The sequence below is a fragment of the Alosa alosa genome, chromosome 2 (assembly GCF_017589495.1).
Source record: "Alosa alosa isolate M-15738 ecotype Scorff River chromosome 2, AALO_Geno_1.1, whole genome shotgun sequence".
Classification (NCBI taxonomy): Eukaryota; Metazoa; Chordata; class Actinopteri; order Clupeiformes; family Clupeidae; genus Alosa; species Alosa alosa.
The window spans coordinates 14,009,329-14,026,534 of record NC_063190.1 but is presented as its reverse complement, the minus strand read 5'-3'; the positions used below and the strand labels follow the sequence as shown (position 1 = coordinate 14,026,534).

Sequence of the window (17,206 nt, the reverse complement as noted above, 5' to 3'; positions counted from 1 at the left end):
CTTTAAGACTCATTCTTCCTGGCATAACATACATTTAAAACATCCTTTGCATAACGTAAAAAAAAAACTAAAAGCATAATGAAATTGTACATACTACACCCATGAAGAGTGAGTGAGAGTCTGTGAGGGGAGTGTGTCAACCTTCTCATTTGAGCTCACCTACCCCAGCCCACTAAGGCCTCTCATTTGTGGGGAAGTGCAGACAGACAGAGAAACAAAACACAATTGTGCATTTGGGGAAAGGGTCTTTCTAAACGTCCCTCGGTCTGTTTTGGATCAAGATTACATAATTAACCACTCCCCTTTCTAAAGAGTGTGGTTTCTATGAGTGAATCTAGTAGGCTACTTCAGATGAGTATATTGATGCACATACACACAGGGAAAAATCTCAATCTATTCTTACATTGAATAGATAAACAACAGGTTCACATAAAAGCTTTGTAAAATAACTGAGTAGCTAGTATAACTTTTGAAAAAAAAAAAGACTGTTGAATGTGGAATGTTTTCCACATGGCAAAATACTTCCTTTGCACTACACCTGCATAATGGATTTGTGAGTCATTCTTTTACATCATCACCAAAACATTCTGATCAGTAAGTGTTCTTCTGGAAGTTTCTTCAAACAACCCCCTCCACCAACCCCCCACCCCCCGCCCACCGCCTGCACTGCGTTCTTTAGCCAGTACCTCTACAGTTACCACGGAAGAGAAGTGGGCTTTTGAATGAAAGCAACATTTTAACAAACTCCCTCTCTCCCAAGCCCTGTCTCTCTCTCTCCTCGGTCCCCTCTCCAGGCCTCCTCAGACGCCCCACCTCCCACTGCCCCCAAAGCGCATTCCCATGGAGCTGGGGTTGGCAGGGTCACGGGGCGGGTGTGCTCAGGTCCCTGTGTTAATAAAGCCGCTTGGAGCGATTCCCAGGGCTATTCAGCAGAGTGGAGGGGGGCACAGCAGCACTGAGCAAACACAAATACATCATGTATACACAATACACACACACACACACACTTAAACTCACACACACACACGCACACACACACACACACACACACACACACACACACGCACACACTTACACTCAAACTCACATTCACACACACACACGCACAGTCACACACATACACACACACTCACTCACTCTCTCACACACACACACACACACACACACACACATTACTCCTCATGAACAAACACATCATTCTGAAAAACATACCCGCTAAAACCCCACACACACTTTCCCTGTTTTTCTTTCCTAATCCTCACACTCAACATGCAGCAATTTGCCTCTCTCTGAGGCGTGCTGTTATAGAGAACAGTTTTGGCATCATCTTCAAATGGATTTTGATGGTGTATGGTCATGTGAAGGACAAATAAACACATCTTTCTAAGTATGTGGTTGGGATCTAATCACACCAGAAAAAAGTTTACTTTACTTTTTACTTATCCTGAGGGAATTTTAGAATTCTGACAATGCTTTTGATTTACAGCATTTGCACAGGCAGTTATGTTGCTCAAAGACACTAGCCTGCACGCTATGCTTTTACCCATTGCTATCTGTGCGGATCAGGGCTGTAGTCACCATAGACACAATATTCAAATATGACCAAAATGCCCCAATATACGGACATAGAAAAAGAAAGAAATAAAATAACGCTGTAGGCTACTATAAGAAACTAACAAACACCACCATCTGAAATGTAATCAAATGTAAATAACGCACAAATTAGTAGCCTTGTGATGGTTCCAGAGAGGGTGCACCCCTGAGGGGTTTGTCCTGGTCGTTTTGCGTTTTTCGTAAGTGCCGTGTGCAGGGGTTCATAAATCCATCCATGCCTATGTCTGTCAAAAGTTTGGAATACCCTAATTGATTGACTTAACTAATGACTTGTGATTTTTAGTCATATTTTTCATGGCAGGAAATGTATTGAAATTCTATTTGGGGGTCCCACCACAGATTTGGTCCCCCCATCCCACCTTGGTGCGGATGTTGGTGTTCGTAGGGCTTTTATGCAGGTAGCATAATAGATTTAGAGCAAAACTCTGCATTGTTGTTCTAAATCTCCCTCTAACACAATCCCTCCTTCTAATAAACAGTTTTGTTTTTCACTAGTCCCCTGCCTCTACCCACCCTACATTCACTGTATTCACTGTGGTCTGGGACTGGTCCATTGGGTTATGGGCAATGCTAATGGAATCTAAATTATATTGGGCTGACAGTGGTTGGATCTGTCATGTAATTACACTGAGGCGGTAATGCAAAGCAAGCAACATCAACAACACATACTACATCTTATACTAATGGGTCCTCTAGATAAACTATTCACTAATTTGAAAAAGTATGTAGATGATTGATGATCTCTCTCCACTTGGTTGTTTTTATAGTGTAATCGAAACTTGAACTGTCTTTAGCCAGACTACCATGTCCTTGTAGTGCACACAGAAAAATAGACACAGCATGCAGTGTTTCTACACAAAAAAGAACATTTATTTATAATCATGTACAGCTAGGAGTCAACATATATTTCACCTTTCACCCAAGTGCACAAACGATCCCAGCATGTAACACCATAACTAGTCATCACAGCAGCAGCAAGATTGTGTCCATCTTGATGTCCAGAATAGTGTAGAAAAATACACTGAAATGTTACAAAGTTTCCTGTGAATGCATCCATATTCATAGCTGTGTAAAGTGGCCTTCCAGTTGAAACAGAACCACCGTTAGCATTTAAAGTGATCAGACTTAGTGATATTTTGTGTCTGTCCATTGAGATTAAGCCAGGAAAAGCCACATACACAGACATATTTATCCATGTTAGGGTTGTAATGTCCTGTCTATATTGATGATACTCTATTTAGTGTTGTTGAGATCAAGACAGGAAAGTAGTGTAGTCACGGTGACAGTTAATGATGAGTGTCTATTCCCACTTGATAAATGTAAGACTTCATAGGCACCACTGGCTCCAATGGAAGAGGAGGAGGTTAAGGAGACGCACTGAAGTTCTCATTCAAATCCCAGGCACCTCTCATTGAACTAGTACACCAGGCTGAGTGGACAGTGTGAGAGAGCCAGGAGTGAGAGCTCTGCCAGCAGCACAGACCTTATCTAACATGTCAGCCACGCACACATACACACACGCGCGCACACACACACGCACACACACGCGCACACACACCCACACAAAAATGATATCACAAAACTCCAGAACTTTAACTTCCCGCATCTAATCGTGTTCTCAGCATATGAGGTGACATGCACTGTTATCCTGACAAGTAGCTATTTATACACATACACAGCTTATCTGTGTGACTACTAAGTCACATTCAAATAGAGTACAGCTGAACATCTCCTTCAAAACAATATGCTGTCAGATTGCACCGCACGTGATGCAAATATACCTCTTTAACAGTTATGTTAAAGCACCTCAAGTGTTGAAATATTAGACATGATGATTAATGAGAGCAAATATATGTATAAATTACAGTGGTATAAGGTGAAATTAGTGGTTATACATAATGTCAGGACCATGTGTCAATGTGTATCAGGACAAGAAGTCTTATTTTTAGGATTTGTCTATATTTGTGGATTGGCAGAGATTAATGTCAGTGAATTTCGAGACAAAGTGGTTTTGATTAATAACCTTTCTAATGTTGCTCCATTGGTCCTGCTTAAATGGAAAGTTCTTGTGCTGTTTCATTTCATTAAGCTTGTCTGATAATCTACCATTAGTGTCTATGTATACTGTACATTCAACGTTTATATATTACAGAAATTGAAGTGCAAAGTACCCATGCTTAGTTAAAAAAAATCCTCTCTTCTTGGTCTACTTAAAATTCCACGGACCCCTATGGTAAAAACAATTCACATTAAAATCAAAGAAGGCAAAATACAAACAATATCAATGCAAGAACTGTAAAACAGCATGAACTTTCTCTGTGAATGTGGATCTACCTTCTATTCTCAAAACCATCATAACTGCAAACATAAAGCTTAATGTGTGTTTTGCTCTACAGCAAACTTTATTGCGCTTACATAATGCTCATTAACGTCAATTCTCAGAAAGATTTTTTTTTTTTCCTTTCACATTTGTTGTGATTCTCCTTAGTTCAACCACATGTCCATGAAACCCGTGGCTCTTCCAACCACCATGACAAGAGATGAGGCCCCTGAAGAGGTAGGTGCAGGTGGCCGGCCAGTGCTAACACACTAGCGCAACTTCCATGCTCCCTTGGACCTCGACCAGAGACAGACAGAGAGAAGGGGAGAGGGCAGCGGCACAGCTGCAGCTCCCAAAACACACCCAGGAGAGAACAGCGCAAACTCAGACAACCCTGAAGGGCCCCCCTCCACCCTCAACTATCCAAAAGTCAGGCCTCAGAAAACTGAACAGACTAACAACCAAAAACAATCTGCTTTTTAAAGAGGGCTGTCTCACTCAATGGAGGTTTCAGACTCACTCTGATTTGGTCGAATACGTATTTTTTCAACTCCAGTAAAAATGTATCAGAATAGTGCAGTGCGTGGAGCTTGGTGTTTTTTTCTTTGCTCTGTGTAAAAAAAAAAAACACTGCAGTGTTGGACTGAGACACCCGGAGGGACTGGGAGGGGGTCCGCACACACACCGGCTCACTCGCAACACTCAGGATGAAGTCATCACTCCACTCGGAAAAGGTCAACTGTTCCCGCTGTGCATTTTCTCTTTCGAGAAAAAGAGAGAGAGAGAGAGAGAGAGAGAGAGAAAAAAGAAAAGAGGTTTTTGTGCTGAGGAATCCGGGCCAAGGTTGTAGACCGCAGATTGCCTCCAGGACTGAAAACGTTCTCGAAAAGTCAGAGGGGTTTTGCTATACAAGGTATAAAGGAAAAAAACATGTCTAAAAAGTCAGTTCAGTATACCCACACACAATTCTTATCAAGTTCATGTTTCACCAGTCTGACCAGCAGTCCATTCTGTTTAATAAGGAATAGAAATACAGAGACGCTGGGCGCAAGGAGGACATGAAGCTCAGCCATGTTGGAGCTCAGCTGTTTTAGGGTCTTTTCTTTCACAGCGTGTAGAGGTCAGCAGAAGAGTCTCATTGAAAAAACATAGAAGAGAGAGACAAAAAAAGAAAGAAAATAAATCACTCTGAAATATAATAAGCAGCAGTTGGGAAAGCTGCTTCTCTCGCTATTCTCTCCTCCTCTGAGAGAAAGAGAGAGAGAGCGAGCACAAAAACACTAATGCTCACATCAATCCAAGTGTTTCAGCAGGCCAGAGTTTGAATAGGAGACTGTAAAACACTTCGGACATACTTTCCATGGGGAAGACTGATGGATATATCGATAGAGTGGAGGAGTGCTGGGACACAACACGTGTGTGCGTGTTTGTGTGTGTGTGTGTGTGTGTGTGTGTGTGTGTGTGTGTGTGTGTGGTGAGAGAGTGGGAGGAGAGCACTGAAGGGGTTTGGGTGGCTGCAGCAGTCCATTGAGTTAAAGGGAATGGGGTGGAGGTGTGGAAGTGTTTTTGTTAAGGGTGAGATGGGGGGTGGAGGATATTGTCTTCAGGTGTAGATCTCCTGCCTGCCCCCCGACATACAGCCTCCATTGAGCCCCCCCAGGTGCTGGCTGTCCATGATCTGGAGCACCTCGTCCAGGATGGATGGCCCCAGGTCCAGGTGCAGGGACAGCAGGGAGCCAGCGTGGGACAGGTACGGCCTGTCCTGGAGCCCCGTGTCCTCCTCGGGGGTACCGGGGAAGCTCTCGTCCTCGATGGAGCGTGTCGGGCTGAAGCGCGAGGACGTGGTCCGCTCCGGGGACGCCAGCGTGGGGCGGGGCGGAGGCGACGACGTCAGGGCGCGGTCCTCCAAGTGCAGTCTGGGAGGCTTGGGTGGTGGGGCCTGGTTGGGCAGAGGAGGGGAGTGGGGTGCGGTCTGTGGGGGTGATGAAGGGGGCTGGGGTGCGGTGGAGACAGTGGCGGGTAGAGTGAGTGCCTGCACACTGCCGATGACCGGGAGGGACAGCGCGTTCTTGAGCAGCGGTGAGCTCTCAGACGACGGCAGGTGCCCGCTCACGCTGGACGTGCGGCTGAACTGGAACTCGTCGCCGCCCGCGGCGTACTGCGACAGGGCGTGGCGGCCCTGTTGCCCGGGCAACAGGTGGAACTTGCCCTGCAGGAAAGAGAGGTCACCGAAGAGGTCATCGGCGCCGCCTCCACTGCCGATGTGGATGGTGTGGCGGAAGTCTCCGAGCGGAGGGCTGATCATGTCGGAGGAGAGGAGGTCACGCAGCTTCTCCTTCTTGCCCTTGCGGCTGCGGCGCTTTAGGTAGATGGGGGCCTTGGCTGACATCTCCGGAACCTTCCCTCCGGGGCAGCAGAGAGCGAGGTCTTGCAACAGGGTGAGCGAGAAGAGAGGGGGAGCGAGAGAGAGAAAGAGAGGGAGAGAGAGAGTCAGAGAGGGAGAAAAACAACACGGGCCAAAGAAAGGAAAGGAAGAGAGGAACTACAGAGAGGAGCGAGACCAGCAAGCAGGTAGGTCAGAGAACTTTAAGGATAGAGACAGCAGGACAGACAGACAAAAGGAGCTTGGAGTTTTTCTCAGTTTCCAACAGCAGGGGAAGGGGTTTTGCTGTTTTCAGAATCCGACCAACTCCGAAGGTCTAAAGTTCAATTGCCCTGGCGGTGCAACAACACTTCCACAAACAATGCAGTCCAACACGAAAATGTGCACACGCTGTTTTATTCTACACAAATCCCTTCCGACACGTCCCTTCCTGTTGTTCCACGGCGCGGCTTCAAAGATGGTGCCGTCGTCACCAACGTCTCTGAGATGACTTTCCCACCGCTGTCAGCTGACTGGACACTGCGTCAACACCCTCGCCCTGCAAAGGTGGACAGAGAGAAAAGGAAAGAGAGAGGAAGAGTCAGAGATGAACACTTAAAATACTTCTCTGCTGGTGCTGCTTATGCACTAAGGAAGACACAGACTATAAATAGTGGAAGGGCCATTTCCTCCCTATTGGGGGGTCATTGGCTTTATTTACAACTTGAGGGCTCCCAGCCAGTTCCAAAGACAAACAAGAAAAGAAATGTATATATTTCAAGCCATCACAAGACGACACAGACAACAATGTCTTGGACGTAAACATCTTTGACCCCTTTACATAATGTTCTACTCTATTAAGTGAACAGAATGAGATGATATCTCAAAGACACTAAGAAATACACAGACACACACACACACACTCTCTCTCTTTCTCATTCCTTTGGTCTCTCACTCTCTTTCACACACACACAGATGTTCTGGAAAGCCATTTTCTGTAAGTGTGTGTGTGTATCTCTGTGAGAGAAATGCCACACAAACAAGTTTTAGTAAGCAAAGAAGAAGACAAATAAATCAAAATTTTGATTATGCAATTAGCAGGCAGGAAGTTAAAGAGTTTTGTTGTTGGCAGTGCAGTGTTTCCCACAGAATTGAATTCCATTTGTGGTGGTTGGTTTGCAGAATTAACTTGAATGCAACAGTTTTTAACAATTAGCACAGTGTGGTTATGATGCTAACCAGATTTAAGCACATTTCAGTACAACCTGGAAAATCATTGTGTGGTGGTCAGTGTTGATATTGTGGTGGGCCGCCACAAATAAGTCACTGTATGGGAAACACTGCAGTGCACCATGGGAAAATGTGAGTGTGTCCTGTTGGGTGGAACTGTTGCAGCCTCAATACATTTTAATATATAAGTCAGCAGTATAATTGACTTAGTTTGGGCTGCTGAAAACAAAGTCAGCTATATAATGTAATTTATTATGTTTCAATTATTCTGATAATGAGAGTGATGACTATGAACAAGTCAAGTTTTTCTGAACAGGTCAACAAGTTGAAAGTAGACACTGGTTGCACTGTCACTTGGTATAAGTGTACCACCAATCCTTCTATAAACAGAGAGACAGATAGAACACTTATATGATACTTTGTGTGTGTGTGTGTGTGTGTGAGTTTGAGAGAGAGAGAGAGAAAGAGAGAGAGAGAACTATGTGTGAAGCAGCATACCAAGAGGTGAAGTTCAGGTTAAACAACTGTAAATAGCTAACATGCATCTGATATTACAATGACTCACACCTCTCAAGTTACAGGAGTTATTGCTGTGGCTATTAAATCGAAAAAGACAAGACCTTTTCCAAATGCACTTCAGCCACCAATGCATATAAACAGAAAAAAAAGCATAGAACACAGTCATGTGTGTCAGTGTGTGTGTGTGGATGAGCAATACAAAGAGCGTGAGAGAGAACCTGTGTGCATGTGGACATGTAAGGAAATGTTACTGCGCCTTTCCTTAACGTCACTATGACAACCTGTCACTGTCAGCTACTGTGCATTACATGGGCCGCGGCCAAAACAGCCACCACACAATACTCAAGAATTACATAATGCACAACACAGACTTGTGAGCCGAAGTAGCTATACACACACACACACACACACACACACACACACACACACACACACACACAGAGTGAGTGTGTGTGAAAGAGAGAATGCTCCTGGAATGTTCCACTACTGCATAGGGTGAGTTTGTGTGGGAAAGATTTTGGTGATACTACAGTTTATTGTGAGGGATTGTGTGTGTGTGGGTGTGTGTGTGTGTGGGGGGGTAATGTTCTCTCACACACACACACACACACACACACACACACAAACAATGTGAAAAGATCTGGAGTTTAAACACAAGGTATTTAAACAGGTGACAATCAACAGTATCCAACGCAACATAATCAGTAGACAAAACACCCATAGTCTCACTCATACACACACACACAAACACACACAAGACAAAAACATCTCAATTTCACAGATAAGTTCTGGGGCAACAATCAAAATGGATGTTCTCATCATAAATTACTGCTAACATTTAGCAGACTAGGGTAATATTTTGAGATAATGGTATAGTTTGTCTAAAGATTATAAATAAAGGAAATTATATTGTTGCTGAAACTGATTATCTGCCCGATCAAGCCTGGTTGTTTGGGTTTTTCCAGGGATGGCTGGCATGTAAGCAGCCCATGACTGTGACTAATGAAGTATTGTGCTTAGTAAGAGCTGTGTGAGCAAGAGCGAAAAATCAGATGACACTCTCAGAACACTGCTGATTAAGAGACAGAGAAATGTGTGTGTGTGTGTGTGTGTCTGTGAGTGTGAGCATATCTGAGCTTTGATCATGTGCATCACTTGGTATGTGCAGTGAGTGTATGTATATGTGTGTGTGTGTGTGTGTGTATGTGTGTAAGGGTATTACACATATTAAGTGCTAGTGTGTTTATGTTTTCTATTGAGTAGCAATGAAGTGTGTAGTTAAGTGTGTGTTTGACTGTGTGTGTTTATGTGTGTGCACACACTTGTGGCTGTGTGAGCGTGTGTGTGTTCTGTTTAAATCTGTGTGTGTGTGTGTGTGATCAAGTGTCCTCTGTTGGATGTCTCTCTGAGAGCACACAAGTGTTTGGAGAGAAAGTGAGCGAGCAAGAGAGAGCATGAGTGTGCAGACTCACTGGACTGTGTAGATAATGATGATTTAGATAATGAGCAGGACAACAACAGGAGAATGAGAGGGACCATTACTCTCAGCGGCAACCCCCCCCATTCCCAACCTTTTTGTTCAAACTCTCTTTCTCTGACCATTGCTTCAACTGTTGCTGTTGTTGTCTTCTATGAGCCTCCCAGTCTTCTATTCCTCACTGACTAGATTTTCCCATAATGCTCTATATGCCCCTCTCTGTTACACTTTGAGTGACTCTCTGTTACACTTAGACAAGTCTGAATGCTTCCCAACTCTGTTCTCCCCTTTAAGCTTTTTCTATCCATGTTTTAAATGTTCTCTCTTTCATTCTCTCTTTCTTTAGTGGTCTGTTTATGTCAATCTCTATAATGGTCTGAGAAATATAGGCCAAATCCCGTTTATAGACCAATAGACTGAAAAGCAGACGCAATATCAAAATTATCATTATCGAGGGCCACCTAAAAAGGTACCAAAGTAAATATTACTGGATAGGTGGTTATCCAGACTTTAAGCAGATTATCGTCACTGGGGGAAATGCTTTCAGACACTGTGTTCATGACAAAGGCAGAGACCATTTCAAAAGAGATTTACTGGGCCAAACCACCAAATGGACACGTGCTCTCGAAATGAGTGGCTTCGAGGGAAAACATCTATTGTTATTTGGTTTGTGTTTCCTAAATCTACATCCAAAAAGTAGTCAGTCGGTCCACTGAGGGTCTGCTGGTGTTACGGTTTGACTATCTGTGTCAAGGCCAACGGTCAATCTAATCTTGAGTCAACAGAATTCAGGGCTGGGTGACAACATGTACTTTTTTATCATGAGGCACAGTAGAAATCTGCCAAGGATTCAAACATACTCACACAAAGTATTTCTCATAATTTCCACTGCTTCACTTGTAGTGAACATGCTACTTTGACGGACAGTTCAAACAACATCAAGGTCATACAGAGGTTACAATGTTGCCCATAGCCTGAGACATGATGTGCTACCCTTTTGTTACTTTTTCCACTTCCATGTGATCAGATCAGGCACAAAGCTTCTTGCCAGAGCAGCTGTGACTACACCAGGCCACCACCGGTCCCACCGCCACAAAGCCTCAGGATCTGGACAAACCAGAATCCAATGACCCAAATACTCCAAAAGGATTTCAATGCCCCAAAAATCCACTTGGTCAACACTGATGCCACATCTCAGCTCAACAAGCCACCAAAAATGTAGACTGAAATTAAGCCGGAGGAATTAACTACTTGTGACTGATATATCACAGAAATCTTGTGGCATGCAGGTCTTTAGGGGTAGGACACAGCCCCCCCTCCCCCCATCATTCCTCTTATTACTATACACAGATGATTTTTGAAATGCAAACAACACAAATACATGTGGGCGTGGAGGTCATGGTAGAGTAAGGAATCAGCACTGCTAGTTCATCAGAGTAAGTCTATTTCTCAGAAACCGGCTTAGGGAATTCTACAGCATCAGGACACAGTGACTCATATCCTGTCATTGGCAACCCACACCTTGGTGTCCAAAGTGTTTAGGTTTGTTTCAGTTTTCAGGCTCAAACTGGGAAAACACCCAGGACCAAAAGTAATTTTAAAGAGAACTGAACTGCCATAATAGATGCCAATACAAGTGCAGGCAACAAAACGTCTTTCATGAGCTCCATGGATCACTACCATCATAAAGCAAACACATTCAACATTGGGCCGAAAATTGTTTTCATTTCAATTAATCTTTCTTCAACAGTAAAACAAGATTAGACACACATTCGCTGACTATTGCACCACGTTGTTAAAGTAGAGGAAGCGTAAATAACGTAGTTGCCAAATGGATGCACAATGACCGGGCCTCGGAAAGCAGGTTCGTTTGTTAGATAATACATGGAACATACTGTCACAACATTTTTTGCGGTCTCATACCGATTCAGAGTGCACACAATGGAAGCTGTGAGAGTTGAGAAGTGCATTGTTTGGCTCCGCGCGCACTGATGACAGCGGGCCGGTAGCCCGCAAACAATACTGGCACTGTCACCACTGAACTTCCACTGAAAGCGAGGCGAAATGATTTTCTTCATCATAAGTCAGGGGCGTGGGGAAAAGTTTTCATTTTTTGTTTTGTTTTCTGGTAGTTATTGTTTTCTGAGTATCTGTGAGTGTCTGTGAATTTAATACACTCCGGTAACCTCCCTGTGACATAATCCACCTATTCTGTGTTGGGATGAACTGGCAATGTGTCCAAGAAGAAGGCTGAATTTACTTGCTAAATAATCGTTCACATCCATAGTTCAAAGAACGTCACCGATAGCATAAGAGAAACCCATAGTAAACAGTTAGAAATTCTAGTCTAATGCGGAGTTTGTCAGGACCATTGTGAAACAGGTCAACTCAAGGGAATTGCAGATCACAGAAAACCAGAGGCCAGTGAGTTTTGTACCCAAACTGACCATCAACACACAGTCTGCCAGAATCACATATAGTCTACAAAGTTTTCAATAAACACTGTGTAACGGGCTATAATAAAAATCGTTCACCCGCTACATGGAAAGTGGATATGACTTGTCAGCAATACAAATCATATTCTTAAAATATAATGTTTAAACGTGCGCTCTCTGCATTGGAAGTCACAGACTCAATTTATCTACAGACATTCAACATAGCTCCTACAACCTTACGCAATGTAGACTATAAGAAACACACTGTCATCTTAACCCGCTAAACAACAACTGGTTATTACCTTGAAAATCCTATCGCCACTCGTGACAGTTCCTAGTCGACTGTATGATATTCTTCAACAGCAAGAAATCCACTTATGTAGGACAGTGCAGTTTGGGACTGATGACTTAAGCAGTGTCAGGAGTTCACTGCGCAAAGTAATGCTTAGGTTCCGGCGCCATATAAATAACCTGTCCACCTGATACCGTGTGCTATACAGTAAGCATTTGCTGATACTGTAGAACCAGAGAGGCGCATGGGACAAGCCTCTCGCTCTCACGCAGAAACGTGTTCCGCAATAGGCTACCAGAGCACCGCATTCAATTGGACAGTCGTGAAAAGCAAGGAGCTGGATTTCGCCGACAGTTGCCAGCCAGAGACATCACTGATCGCCGTCATAAAATAGAAAGGAATTAACATCCATTTACAAGCCCACCTTTCGGTGAAATAAAACATTAAATGGAGTGATATCAGTTAGAGATATATATACTTACGTTACACTGCCTTTGGCCCGTCTCTGGCCCTGGCCCGAAATCCAGACCAGGGTTTTCTGTGAGCTATAACTGAATGTCACACTTCTTCCTTACTGCTGGAAATTCCAGCGGGTCAAATCCGTTTTAGCGAAGGGAGGCGCACACGCAGACGCACGCAGAGAAGCATGCGCTTACTCACTTTTTAATAGTTCTTAACACACCCATCGGAAACAGATAACCACATCTCTTCTCCATCACCCTCACAGTTTCACTACCACCATCTCTCTATCCTACACACACACACACACACACACACACAGAGAAAGAGATCTCACTCAGTATCTAACAGAACTTCTTTTCTTTCTGTTCTTTCTCTTTATCAGGAAGGAAACTGTTGTACTGGAACGCCAGTTCTCCCATGATTAACAATGTAAGGCAGCCCAAAGGGAGAAACACCCAGGCACTGGCCCCAAGCCAAGCTTGATGCTTAACCTTGCCCTGCCTGACTGCTCTCACTGTCTGCTGGTCACAGCTCCTCCACTTAGACCCATGAGAACTGGAGCCAGAGGAAAGACAAGACAAGGGCCTCAGTGAGTCTGCTGGTCTGCCGGTGACCCTCCTGGAAATGGCTCACAAACTCAGTCCCTCAGACTTGAATATTTCATTTAGCAACCAGCCCACACCAGTGAAACAAGATAACCCTTTCAAGAGCTTTTGAAAATGGTGAATTTTAGTAGGGCAAGGTGAAAAGAAGAGACCAGATAAGATAGAGAGAGCGATATATATATATAGAGAGAGAGAGAGCGATAGAGAGAGAGAGCGAGAGAGAGAAGAAGAAGGGGTGAACATAACAGATGGGGTGAAGACATACAAATTAGAGAAGGAGAAAAGAAAATGAAAAAAAGGAGAGAAATGAACTGATTATTTGGTGATTTAGATTTCCCCAGGACAACAATTTGGTGTCATCAGAGAAACATGTCACACAGTCCCCCCATCAGCACATCAAACAGGGGGACAGGACGGGGGCCGGGATCAAAGTCACCCCCATATGGCTCCACAGACGCTCAAATTCCATCCTCATTACAGGGACCCTTATCACTCATGCAGTCCAAATTGCACACAGTGCCTGATCCCGTCTTTAGGCATTAGGTCTCCGTCTTGGATTATTGAGGCAAAATGAATACATCTGTATACAGAGCCCTTTATATATATATATATATATATATATATATATATATATATATATATATATATACACACACACACTTATCAGATAGTAGGATTCAGTTCTGCCTGGTATGGTCTGCTTTCTAAAAGAGGTTTCCATGTCAAAGAGGATCTTAAGTATTCTGTCAGTTCAAATATATAAAAGTGTGTCTTGCTGTCTCCTAAATCACTTCACAGTAAGGAGTTTCATCTTGGCTTTCAGGATCTCATCTTTCTTTCATAAAACGCTAAGTGTCGGGTTATCTCCCAGCATGAATGAATCTTGCCCATGCAGTGAAGCAGAAACCGTCTGGTCTCACATGTGATTCACAGCGCTGTCCAAACAGTCAGTTTGAAATTACTCTATACCAGAGACAGTAAGAGGTGGGTCTAACTAACTCTTAAAGGCCAAATGACAAAACAGCATAAAATATGGAAGACATAGGGTTTCTCATCCTTTTTTTTTTTAACATAAAATCCTCTTCAATACTCAGAGTTCTCAGGATAAACCACAAGTAAGCCATAAGCAGAACTCAACAGAGAAGAGCGCGCAGACATATGGACAAAAAAAGTCCTGCACAGTAAAGGTGCCACAATTTAACCAGCACTATTTGCTGTGGAACATCCACAACCTGTGTTAAACAGTATGCATAATGGAAAACATATGTATGGAAAGAGTTGCCAATAATATGACCTAACACTAGATGTTTTACTAGACGTAAAGGCTGCTGTGCTCTCCTTAAATCACTCTGTGACCTAAGAGAGAAAGTATTGTCAGTTATTCAGTTATTTAAACAGACAACACCCAACATGTGGAATACAGAGATGCAGAGTCCAAGAGAACCAGATCTGGCTCTGTTTCAGCTGCTTGGATCTGATTCCCCTCTGATGGACATTTGGGCCTAGATTCAATTAGTCATTAGATCACGCTTTAATTTCCTCCCCAAAAAGGCTCTGATACACTCCTGATAGGACGTCTGCACTCTAGTCCAGCCCAGTTACACATTCCTCTGCTGTTTTTTCCTGCAAGGAATTCACTATGATCTGCGAAAACAAACCTGACGCTCCAAAGCAGTGTGTGAAAATACATATTTGGTAGAGAGGCTTGGGTGTAGGATTAGAGTAAGGCATACTTTGAGTTTTTCTCTCACTCTTCTGGTGTGTGTGTGTGTGTGTGTAGGAGTGCTGTTCAGGACCTGGGCCAAGTATTATTGTGTTTTTTCTTTCCTGCACAACTTCAAATACAGTCCAGATGTTTTAATTTTAAAAAGCATACTCAAAGTAAAGGTAAGACAAAATGTTAGAAGGAACCCTCTATTGTATTATAAAGATTTACCAGGAGCATGCAAATGCACTCTCTCTCTCACACACACACACTCTCACTCACTCACACACACACACACACACACAAAATCAGAGACGGGGGGGTATACTCTAAATACTACAGTCCTTAACACTAACTAGGCCTACAGTCCGTGGCCGTATTTAAAATAAAATTTTGATGAAAGTAACGCACGGGGGTCCAAGTGAGGTAACCTGGATAAACAAAGCCACCTGCTCCCCTCAACGACCAATCAGAAGCCCTGCCCTGTGTTTCAGCCTGCATCTGACGGCGCTGCCCTCCCTGATGCATCGACTGTGTTGCTGACTCAACTCCATCCTACTTCCCCGAGCGGACCCGCTTTGAATATCAGCATATAAAAGCATTCCAGAACATGCTGAACCAGGAATTCTTTTTAAACCTCACAGACTTCTGTTACACGCACTACTAATAACGTGGTAGAATTTACCTCTCAAATACAGCAGATCCGTATGTTGATGTAATACAATACAATGTAAAACATATATGCAATTAAAAAAGAGTAACTAACCAACAAACCAGACATCTGAATAGCTGTAGAAGCGCGTGACAAGCTCGTTTCAGTAGGCTAAAGTGTTGCGCAACAGCAAGCTATCTATGTCTCTCTTTCTACAGTATAGCCTATGGAAGGATTAGTCTCATGGGTCATCGGTTTGCTACAATAAGTTTACATCAACTACATCACATAGTAAAAAACAAACAAACATTAATCATTTTGTAATTAGACCAATGCACTTCTAGATACCTAATCATCATCATAAACCATGTTACAATCTTATTCGATCCAGTGTAATGGTTTGTGACTGCTGGACTAGTTTAAGAAGTTATGCTGTTGTCATGCTACTTAAAATGACATAATGCGCAAAAGTTAGGCTAAACAAGCAGCGCAGTGTGATCACAGCAACTAAGATTACCAACAAAATAGCCTAACTCGACTTACAGAATCTTGTGTCCATAAGCGCTATGTTCTTGACATGTTCATCGCCGAAATATCCTTGTAATTTCATTGAGAAGTCGAATGGCATCGGTAAAATCGGTCAATCTATTCGGTGCCAATAATTCGTTTCGAGGGAGCGTGTTGCCCAACCTCCGAGATCCCAGTTAGAGCGACTCTCCTGACTATGTACGTGCGGTGTAACGGTCGCTGGGGTATCTGGGCTATTGTTAAGTGTAGACTAATGCTGCGCTCTGCGAGGGATCAGGGTGGGGACTTTGCCTCTCCATTTTAAACTTGCCCCAATATACAAGGCGGCATGTTGCCAAGCTACCCGGGACACTGGATAAATTGTTGTCTTTACAGGCGTGAATGTGGTGAGTTCCCGAGGTAAAACAGCCGTTAGAATTAATTCTTCACACCAATTAGGTCATATCTTAGGCTACCTAACATGACACCTGCCAAGAAAGTGTTAAAGGTCAGAACAGGATGATGGCTCATGAAACGCATACAATACTGAGATTAATTAGGTAGCTTAGGCTAACTCGACAGGAAAAAAAACGTCACTTGTCTTTGGATCAAAGGCTTTCTCACCCTCAAATTACGCCTCTGCGCTTTAATTTAATTAGGCGACTACTTCTTGGATTTATACATTTGCCATTTAATTAGGCTCTCACATGAGACAGGGAGGGGGGTGGTCCAATTAATAAACATACTAAGTTATCAAAGTATGTAAGTATTCACAAGAAATGGACAGTCTAGACTGTCCTCCGTAAAATTACGATAGAGTATGACGGGAAGTCTAATTGAGAGGCAGCGGTACAGTAGGCCTACGCCTTTTGATAACCAAAACAACGACCTGTAACCATATCTGGGTTATTGATTTACTTGGGAAATTTCCCAGAACTTAGGCAACACTAAAGTTGGTCCAAGCCAAGTTAAGAAATGCCTACAGAAGCACTGAAATGTGGTGGAAGAGGCAGAGAGAGAGATCCA

The 17,206-nt window shown here is 43.4% G+C and overlaps 1 protein-coding gene across 3 annotated transcripts; it reads right to left on the bottom strand.

The window, feature by feature from the left end:
• Positions 1 to 2,462: 2,462 nt before the first annotated feature.
• On the bottom strand, positions 2,463 to 16,440 carry cdc42ep2 (CDC42 effector protein (Rho GTPase binding) 2). Of its 3 annotated transcripts, none has more exons than XM_048269255.1 (2): positions 16,217 to 16,440; positions 2,463 to 6,855 (listed from the first exon to the last, which is right to left on the bottom strand). In XM_048269255.1, the coding sequence occupies exon 2, from the start codon at positions 6,321 to 6,323 to the stop codon at positions 5,538 to 5,540; it is 786 nt and encodes a 261-aa protein (XP_048125212.1). In that variant the 5' UTR covers positions 6,324 to 6,855; positions 16,217 to 16,440; the 3' UTR covers positions 2,463 to 5,537. The 3 variants fall into 3 exon arrangements, with proteins under 3 accessions (XP_048125212.1, XP_048125227.1, XP_048125219.1); XM_048269270.1 differs by lacking the exon at positions 16,217 to 16,440 and adding an exon at positions 12,732 to 13,548; XM_048269262.1 differs by lacking the exon at positions 16,217 to 16,440 and adding an exon at positions 12,260 to 12,486.
• Positions 16,441 to 17,206: the final 766 nt, after the last annotated feature.

What these genes read in the sequence shown, in the direction of transcription:
- cdc42ep2 (XM_048269255.1), bottom strand. Translation starts at nt 6,323, where the DNA reads ATGTCAGCCAAGGCCCCCATCTACCTAAAGCGCCGCAGCCGCAAGGGC.